Source organism: Mytilus trossulus, chromosome 9 (assembly GCF_036588685.1).
Source record: "Mytilus trossulus isolate FHL-02 chromosome 9, PNRI_Mtr1.1.1.hap1, whole genome shotgun sequence".
In the NCBI taxonomy this organism is placed as follows: Eukaryota; Metazoa; Mollusca; class Bivalvia; order Mytilida; family Mytilidae; genus Mytilus; species Mytilus trossulus.
This window is the reverse complement of record NC_086381.1, coordinates 20,488,454-20,498,204: the sequence shown is the minus strand read 5'-3', so window position 1 is coordinate 20,498,204 and position 9,751 is coordinate 20,488,454. Positions and strand designations below refer to the sequence as shown.

Genomic DNA, 9,751 nt, shown 5'->3' with positions numbered 1-9,751 from the left:
TCAAAGGAAGAAGGTTGACAAATAAAATCACATATTTTTCAGGTATTATTGTTATTGCTTGATCAGACATCAAAGGAAGAAGGTTGACAAATAAGATCACATGTTCCTGATCGTTTAGGGTTTGATATTTTATTTTTAATTTTGTTCTGGCTTTGATCAGTCATCAAAGGGTTAAGGATGACAAATAAGATCACATGTGACAAGGCTTATTGTTATTGCTTGGTCATACATCAAAGGATGAAGAGTGACAAATAAGATCACACACATGTTCCTGATCGTTTAGGGTTTAATATTTTATTTTTAATATTGTTCTGGCTTTGATCAGTCATCAAAGGGCGAAGGATGACAAATAAGATCACATGTGCTAGGGGTTATTGTTATTGCTTGATCATACATCAAACTTAAGGATGAAGAGTGACAAATAAGATCACATGTTCCTGATCGATTAGGGTTTGATATTTTATTTTTAATATTGTTCTGGCTTTGATCAGTCATCAAAGGGCGAAGGATGACAAATAAGATCACATGTGCTAGGGGTTATTGTTGTTGCTTTGATCAGATACCACAGGCTGAAGGATGACAAATTAGATCACATGTGCTAGGGGTTATTGTTGTTGCTTTGATCAGTCATCAAAGGGTGAAGGATGACAAATAAGATCACATGTGCTAGATGTTATTGTTGTTGCTTTGATCAGATACCACAGGCTGAAGGATAACGAAAAAGATTGCATGTTCCTGGTATTATGTTTGTTGCTTTGATCAAACATCACAGGTTGAAAGATTACAAATAAGATCACATGTTCCTGGTGTTATTGTTGTTTTTGATTAGACATCACAGGTTGAAAGATTACAAATAAGATCACATGTTCCCGGTGTTATTGTTGTTTTTGATTAGACATCACAGAATGAAGGATGACAAATAAGATCACATGTTCCTGATCGTTTAGGGTTTAATATTTTATGGACCCTTAACGTTTTTTCGTCAAAGAAATCATTATGTGCTACAAGGGACACAAAATTGTCAAGAAAACTTGCCAATGTTACAGGATTTAGAAAATATCTAACAAACATTCTCCGGCAATGAGATTCATCGACATTTTTTAATATCGTCCAAAACTTTAAAAATTCTTCTTCCAAAATTGGAATATTTTTCTTACGATAATCAGGTGTTGAGAAAAAATTAAAAAAACCAGTAATAACAGGACGCATTGTGCTCTCCATACCATGAGGAGTATAAATCCCCTCAAGATAAGTTATATAATCGTCTACAGAAATGTCTTTGTTGACTCCCCTTTTGAATATATTCTCATCCCACCATTTTTTCTGTGCGCCTGCATTTAGAGCTGTCTTTCTATCTCCACTGGTCCGTCGGAGTAGTTCTAGCCTTGCGTTGGTCTTCTCCATGTCTCTTATACTGATGATGCCATCTTGATCGGCATCAAGAAGACTGGCCCACTGTCGCCATTTGCGTCGAATGAACCATAACTCTTTGAATAATAAGAGAAAACAAAAATATTGAAACTTAGAGGCAAAATAGTATAAGCAACAAAATTCTAATAATACAACACTTTATATATTTTCACTTTTCTCACCGTTTCTGTAATAGACTTACACAGATATTATGAAACTTTTTTTTTTAAGGCGATACAAATTCGGCTATTTCTATTATTCCGGTGGCCTTTTCGAGTTAAATATAGGCTAACACATTGACGAAACAAAAATAAATATTATTCAAGATTTCGAAAGCGATTAAACAGGGGACAAGGTATGTGTCATTCTAGAGTCAACATGCTTTGAATGCATTTGCTAATTTATTGTAAGTTTCCTTAGATATAAACCTTTTGAGAGGTGAAACTGAACCGTAAGATAAAAAAAAAGCACATAATGCAGAGAAAATATCATTCACATATTGGTTTTGATACATACAAAATAAACAGCTGCGCCATGAGCGCATGATATGTCCGTCGCGTTTTCAAAGAATAAATTCAATAACTTCTCAATGTCATATCAGATATTTATAAAAAACTAAACGGAGGTTATCTTAATAGATATAAATCAGTCACCAAAGTTTAATGAAAACTGCTCAAAGCACTTTAAGGATATTGTCCGAAAACTGTATAAAAATCGAAAGGGAGCTCATGTCAATATATATATATAAACAATTCACCAAAGTTTTCTTACAAATTGGTGAAAGTGGTTTTGAGCTATTGTCCGAAAACTGGAAAATTCCCCTTTTTGTAATGAATAAAACCCCAAAACTCGGAAACGTAAAATTTATAAAAAACGAAAGGAGCTCACGTCAATAGATATGAACAAGTCAACAAAGTTTCATGCAAATTGGTTAAAGCGTTTTTGAGTTTATTAGAGAAATTACACTTAATTTGAGTCATGAATTTAAAAGTAAAGTAGTGATTTGGTCCAGCTGAAAAAGGTTAAAAATTAGCACTTCAGAAGCTGTCTAAAGATTTCAAGACCTTCTTAACATAAAATTGTCCATATTTTGAGTTAGAGCTGATGAAGTTTTCTATAGTTTTGATATAAGTTGTCCCAAAAGTAGTACAATTCACTGTAAAAATATTCTTGTGAAAGCGCAGGTGGAATTTTTTAATTTACATTTATTGTCTAAAAGAAATGCACTACGAAATAACTGTGGTCTCGGACCTAATGCAAAATGTTAAAACAGTAGCTGTGAAAGATCGGAAAATATGTAAATACTTAAATATTAAATGTTGAATGTTAAATTTCGGGGCCTTTTAAAGCTAACTATGTGGTATGGGATTTGCTCACTGTTGAAGGCCGAACGGTGACCTATAGCTGTTATTTTTTGTATTATTTGGTCTCTTGTGGAGAGTTGTCTTATTGGCAATCATACCACATCTTCTTTTTTTTTTATATTCCGGTATTAAACGTGAAACACGTGTTTTTTTTCATGCCAATTGTATATACATTCATCATTAAATCAATTCTTATTCTGGTCATCTGTTGATTCCTCGTAAAATGAAATACTGTACAAGTTGACTGAACATATTATTAGCAAACTTACTTGCTTTAGGTATAACTATAAACAGGTAGATTATGATGTAAGCAGCATATGGCATCATTATAGATAGCTGTCCAATCTTGGCATCGTGGTAAAAGCTATAGAACTCGGAATCACACATAAATGTATAGTTTTTGGAGACATCATAGTCATAGAATGGGATAACTCTTGTTGCTCCTAGAAGTAATAACAAGTGTACATAATATAAGGAACAAATCTGCATGACTTTTGACAATATTAATGTACTCAAATTTTAATCACACACTCACAGATAACGAATGGGAACGAGTTGCATTTTCATTGTAAATTTAATGCAAGCGCAACTGAATTGAAAACTGTAGGTTTAGTTGATAACACAAACTAGATACGCACGTCATAAAACCGACGAACCACGGAATAATTAAGGAGTAGATACCTTTATACAGATATAACACACGATGATAATACTAGTATATATATGAATTTCAGGGGAAAGGCAATTTTCATTAAAGGTAGTTTTAATTTGGAATACAAAAGGACTTAACAAAACACATAGTAATATATAATAAGCAGATTGATATGATTGAAACTGAGACAACTATCCACCCGAGACCAAATGACGTTAATGTTAACAACTATAGGTCGCTGTACGGCCGTCCACAATTAAAAAATTTCCATACCTCTTACAAAGCTATAATACTGAGGCTCCGACTAATTAAATATGGGTAATACATGATAATCGTGCTGCATCACCAATCTGTGATAATATCGATATCAGTCACGGTTGCAAAACACTTTATAAAACCCCTTATATGTATGACGTCACGTAATCGATATCAATTATGGTTGCAAACCCCTAATATGTATTACGTCATGTCTCTTGAAAAACATCTGGATTAGTTGTACTTGAAGAACACGTTTTATATAATAGTGTATTTATGAGATGGCCTTTGCAATATCACACACCGTATCAAACTCAACCAATGTAATATTGGTGTCTCGGGTTGATACAAGTGTGATATTGAAAAGGGACAATGATATTTTCTATTTAAGTATTTTTAAACAATCATGTAAATAAATTTAATATACCAATAATGATATTAGAAGCTGCATGTGCAGTGTTTGAAAACATGCATGTACGAACCTATTATACACAAAACAAAGCTGGCTATGAAAAGAATACAACAAACAAATACGAGTTGACCTTTCCTTGTTTGTCTTCCCTTAGAATCTGCCATGTTGATGCGACGTGTCCGATTTGTATCACAAATACGAAATAATAGCAAAACAAAGACATAGAGAACTGTTGCACACAATACACCACCCTCTGCCTTCATGGTTGATGGAAGATCTACCTCCTCTATCACTTTCCCGTCCGTTTCATTGTATAGTTTCCGATCACAGTTACCACCATATTTTAAACCTTTAAAATATAAATAAAATACACATTATAATAGGATGTAGAGATAGTGCTGTCTAAATTTCAAAGATATGAATTTTTTGTTCAATCAATTTTAGGATTTATGTGAATAAAAATTTTGATTTATTAAATATTCAGATAGCATTCTATAATAGGCTTACATATAATAAAATTGAATAACTTGATGTTTACTAATGATCATTTACCATTTCGATATAAGTATCCAATTAACATTATTTACTATGCTAAAAGGTATAAATCAAATCTAATAAAATAATGCTAACTATTGGGATTTCACACATTGCCAATTCGCACATATTCAATTGTATATAACTGATAATAAATTACTTCAATATTGACTTACTGAAAACAATATATAATATCGAAAAGACGAGGGCTCCAAGCCAAATAATATGTTGAAGAACTGAAAAATAAGATAAAAACACCAATGTTTGTCAAATTATTTCATAACACAATTTCATATAAATTGAGAAAATCATTGAAATTATATTTACAAGTATCAATGGGTTTATTTGTGGAAACTGAGTTAGAATTGCTACAAGCGAAAACGGTTTTAAATCTAGATTAGACAACAGGCACACGGCCAACAGTTAATCTGAAAGTCCAGTAATAAAGACGATAGGATTGGTAAAGTTGTCGTCATGCTTGCTGGACTTAATGACATGGTTTAACACTTCGGTGGAAATCGTACATTAAATCTTAACACGGTGATGTATGTCATTCAGTCTCATTGACAATCACACCATATCTGCTAAGTAGTATTTTATATAAAGAATGTATAACATATTAAAGTCATCAGAACTGCTAAACGTCAAATAGTTGCACTTTGCACTGAGTCTACTGAGTTGAGAGGACTATAATCCAAAGTATCCGTCGGTGCCGTGAGACGCCAATCAGATATGATGATCCAACCATTTCAATCATTATATTATGTCATTTCTTTACTAATGATCAGGGTGCATTTTTAAAGAAATGCGGGATGTATGAATGCACAGTCCCGTTTAGTTGGAAAGAGGAAATGTATTCAAATTACAACCATGTATATACATACAGAATTATATCTTTTCGAAATAGCGGATGCCATGTGTATACAATATTTGAAATGGATTATGTGTTCAGAAATTTATATCTACCATACATTTGGTCTCTTTCTGAGATTTGTTTCATTGACAATCATAACACAATTTCTTATTTTTATGTAACATATATACTGAGCCGCCAGGCACTGACAGGGAATATGAGCCCATATATGCCTTGTATAATAGTTTACATTATAACAATTATATTGTACTGGAGTGGTCTGATTTCATCATTACTGATGTTTTCCTTCAAAGGGGTTTGGGCTCATATCCCCTTCTTATCTAACCAATCAAACTGCAGGATAATTCTGGATATTTCAATCCAGTATAATATAGTTACTAGTCATGTATGGATGTCAATGATCATAGAATGTAACACTAGAATACTAGTAATGAAATATATCCAGCTGTATACTGAATTATTATTAAATCTGATGAATGGATGCAATGCAATCAACCGCTTTTAAACAAAAGACTTTTTTCTAATAAGAAACATGCAAAAAATAAAATCACAAAAATACCGAACTCTGAGAAAAATTCAAAACGGAAAGGCCCTTATCAAATGGCAAAATCAAAAACTCAAACACATCAAACGAATGGATAACAACTGTCATATTCCTGACTTGGTAAAGGCATTTTCTTATGTAGAAAATGGTGGATTAAACCTGGTTTTATAGCTAGCTAAACATTTCACTTGTTATGACAGTCGCATAAAATTCCATTATATTGACAACGATGTGTGAACAAAACAAACAGACATACTAGGTAAAAATGTCAAATAGGGCAATATATAAACAAAGAGAGCATTGTAATTATTCCATAGCAGGATGCAATATTACATGTTCTTAAATTCCTGTAGACTATTTTCAACTTGTAATACATGTACTTACCTGACATTTCAAACCATTCATGCACTTTTTCCCACATATTCCTGTCATCATGACGTACATTAGATTCTGTTGGTCCTTCTTGTATGAAAATTGAATCGTATGTTGGAGGAGGAACTGGAACCAAAAAGGAAGACAGATCTGATTAATTCTGATATTCTGTTTCTACAGAAATGAAAATGTTGGGCTAACGAGACAAATCTGCGGTCTAATTGTATGTTAAATTATATAGTGATTCTTTAACACCATAACGTACTATAGTTTCTGCTAAACTTATCCACAATTCAATTGTTTTAACGAAATGCGCTTTAGAGCTAGCCATTATATATACATTCATGTGTTTTGCTGAAAATTGCATGCTATATACGTCTTATGGTCATAAGTGTTGTGGTTTTCGCATCCCATTGACGCATACCCCATATCTCCCGTTTTCTCTTATATCATAATATATAATTATGTTTCTTGATTTCAACAAGAAAACTTTGTTCATGAACCTTTACCAGTAACATCAGAAATGTATTAAATTGCTTGACTTTACTGTGGATCCGTCCTAGTATTGTCAATTTGTCGTTGTCTCGTCAATTTATATCTGTAATTTCTAAACGTCTCATTTTTTTATTCGAAAATCTCTCAATATTTCAAGTGAATAAGTTCGAACACGTGAAAATAATACTATAAACTGCAGGTGTTTTTTTAGACGAAACTAAATTATATACAAGTAGAAGTTCGAAAAAATAGTAAATGTTGTAATGAAATTCAACTTCAACCGAATCTGTGAAGAATTTAATATTGCAGGTAAACTGGGAACAGTAAAGATACGTTCCTGAGGTAAATCAAAGTTTTCAAGTGTTGATTCAGTCAATGAATCGATCGATCGATCGAGAGAGAGACATGAATATTGACATGATCTTGCAATGGTAAACCATGTTTTTTTTAACATTCATTAAATATTCTAAAATTGGATGCTATAATAGAAAGGTTTGTAAAAATGTAGAAACTATGAAAGTTTTAAAAAGAATTGTATTATCTGTCATGAGAGCATAATTATATTAAATAACTTACTCGTATATGCTACATGATCTGGTGTTATAATATCCCAAGCCACGGGATGAATCGCAGAATGTGAGCCAACATCGAAACCAGACGGCCTTTGCTCTGAATACTCCGGAGTCGACATAGGATAAATATTCGTCTTCATGATTTGAACACTTACGATAAAAACTGTTCTACGATTGAAAATTCGCTAGTGTTAAAATTCACAATATTTCCAGTACCATTTATGGACAGATCTATACATACACTACCCGTTCAAATATTCTATAATTGTAAATTCGATAGTGTTAAAAATAAGAATATTTCGCAATACCATTTTATTGACGGATATATACGTATATTAGTTGGCTCTACTTATATCGACTAATTTACTATAGCAATACAGGTACATAGGTCAATAAATGGAGGCTTTAAACAGCGTAAACAGCGATGTTATTAGAAGGTCAATAACCGTGATTTAGTCGATTAAATATAATTTTGTAAACAGTATTATTTGTATGTATTTTTAAATTATGACCCAGTTCTTGTCGGCAGAAAACTGTTGTTGTACGTCGAGCCAATAGTCGAGTCGTACACAGTGCCAACGAAGAGGGTTGGGAATTATACTTATTTTTTATTTTTTTATAATACAATACCAATCGAATAAATCTAATTTCACATCGCAATACAAAACACGTGTGCTATTGCCAAAACTTTGCGTCCGTTATCATTATAACCCTGTAAATATGTGCGTCACAATAAAGTCTGTTTGGTCTATAATCAACATGTTGGTTGCTTTAAACATGTTAAACGCAGTACAGTTTTCAATGTAAACAGATTTATTTACACATATGTTCACAGTTCGAAAAGAAACAATATACAAAACCAATTAATGTTCTTTCACACAAACTTAATCATATGAAACGACAGCTAAGTGTTCTTTATAAAATATCTACTATTATTGTCAAATCTTATATGATATTTATCGGATGAGTGTTCTCATGCCAAACTTTATAAAATAGCGATAAATGCTTATTGATTTTGACGAGTATAAAAAAAAACATTTTGAAATAAATACTACGACTAAAAGTCATGTGGTACTTCAAATTAAAAAATTGAATATCATCGTGGCATTTCAATATATACATTTTAAATAAACACTTAAAACTGAAGCTTTTCTGTCATGCTATATAAGAATGAAAGTATGATATTTCAGTGTGGAATTATATCAAGTTCTAAGCCATATACATGTATAAATATTAGTGTTGTCAATTTAAACAAATTTACCTAACCGGCTACTTGGATAATCTTTCGACCAATTAACTGGTAAGAGGTATAAAGTTGATTTTCAAGGAAAATGTACACGAAGGGTGAATGGGGTATAGAAACATGGTCAATGTTGGTCATTTTCCGACCTACTGTAAAACACTTAAGTATTCAATGTCTCGTGAAGAGAAAATATCGTTAATTATCCTTTCAGCAACTCTTACAAGCCTTAATTTTTGTCTCTGTCGAATATACTCTCTTTTCTAGTAGTATTTCAAATATCCGACCCTCTATGCCGGTCTATCCCTATTGCAGGAATTGTGTATTGAATTTATTGTTAATTTGTTCTCATCCTGAACTTGCGTGAGATACTTTCCATTGGGCAATACGCATGCAGCAATCAACCAATCAAAACATGTATAGAGTTCTACGGTGTATGGTTATATAATATGACGTACTAAAGTTTATCGTCGCGCCTTTTTTTTAAAAATATTTTGAATCAGCTATTCAATTGAACTTGCTTTTCAGTAACTCTAAGAGAATATGCTCAGATCGTTACTTTATTCTTTTTGTTATTTGTAACTTAATGGTTGTCGTTTGTTGCTATACATCATATTTGGTTGGGTTTTTTTTGTAAATTGTTTCGTACATAAATCAAGCCGTTGATAATATCGTTTGCATTGTTTTACATTTTGCCATATCGGGACGTTTCATAAAAAAATGCTATGCGATATGGGTTTTACTTATTTGGAAAGGCCGTATGGTGTCCTATAATTGCTAACATCTACCTCATTTAGTCTATTGTGGATGCTTGTCTCATTGTTCATCTTACCACATCTCCTTATTTTTTTAATATAACAATAAACAGCATAAAAAGCAAGATTCAAATTATCTACTTGATTCTGAGACTACTATAACACTGTGATTTTATAAGTATATAGACAGATCTTGACTGTATCGATTGATTATATCGATATCGTATTATATTTAATAGAACTATGATACATACACATTGTGACAAAAATAG

General features: G+C 32.2%; 1 protein-coding gene across 1 annotated transcript; it reads right to left on the bottom strand.

Moving 5' to 3' along the window:
- Nucleotides 1-754: 754 nt before the first annotated feature.
- Nucleotides 755-7,864, bottom strand: LOC134685281 (uncharacterized). The gene is made up of 6 exons (XM_063544887.1): nucleotides 7,489-7,864; nucleotides 6,430-6,543; nucleotides 4,804-4,863; nucleotides 4,164-4,442; nucleotides 3,044-3,217; nucleotides 755-1,487 (listed from the first exon to the last, which is right to left on the bottom strand). The coding sequence occupies exons 1-6, from the start codon at nucleotides 7,622-7,624 to the stop codon at nucleotides 892-894; spliced, it is 1,359 nt and encodes a 452-aa protein (XP_063400957.1). The 5' UTR covers nucleotides 7,625-7,864; the 3' UTR covers nucleotides 755-891.
- Between the last annotated feature and the right edge of the window lie 1,887 nt (nucleotides 7,865-9,751).

What these genes read in the sequence shown, in the direction of transcription:
- LOC134685281 (XM_063544887.1), bottom strand. Translation starts at nt 7,624, where the DNA reads ATGAAGACGAATATTTATCCTATGTCGACTCCGGAGTATTCAGAGCAA. An exon ending in AGATCATGTAGCATATACGA is followed by an intron (nt 6,544 to 7,488) that starts GTAAGTTATTTA and finishes TTTTGGTTCCAG; the next exon opens with TTCCTCCTCCAACATACGAT. An exon ending in TGAATGGTTTGAAATGTCAG is followed by an intron (nt 4,864 to 6,429) that starts GTAAGTACATGT and finishes CTTATTTTTCAG; the next exon opens with TTCTTCAACATATTATTTGG.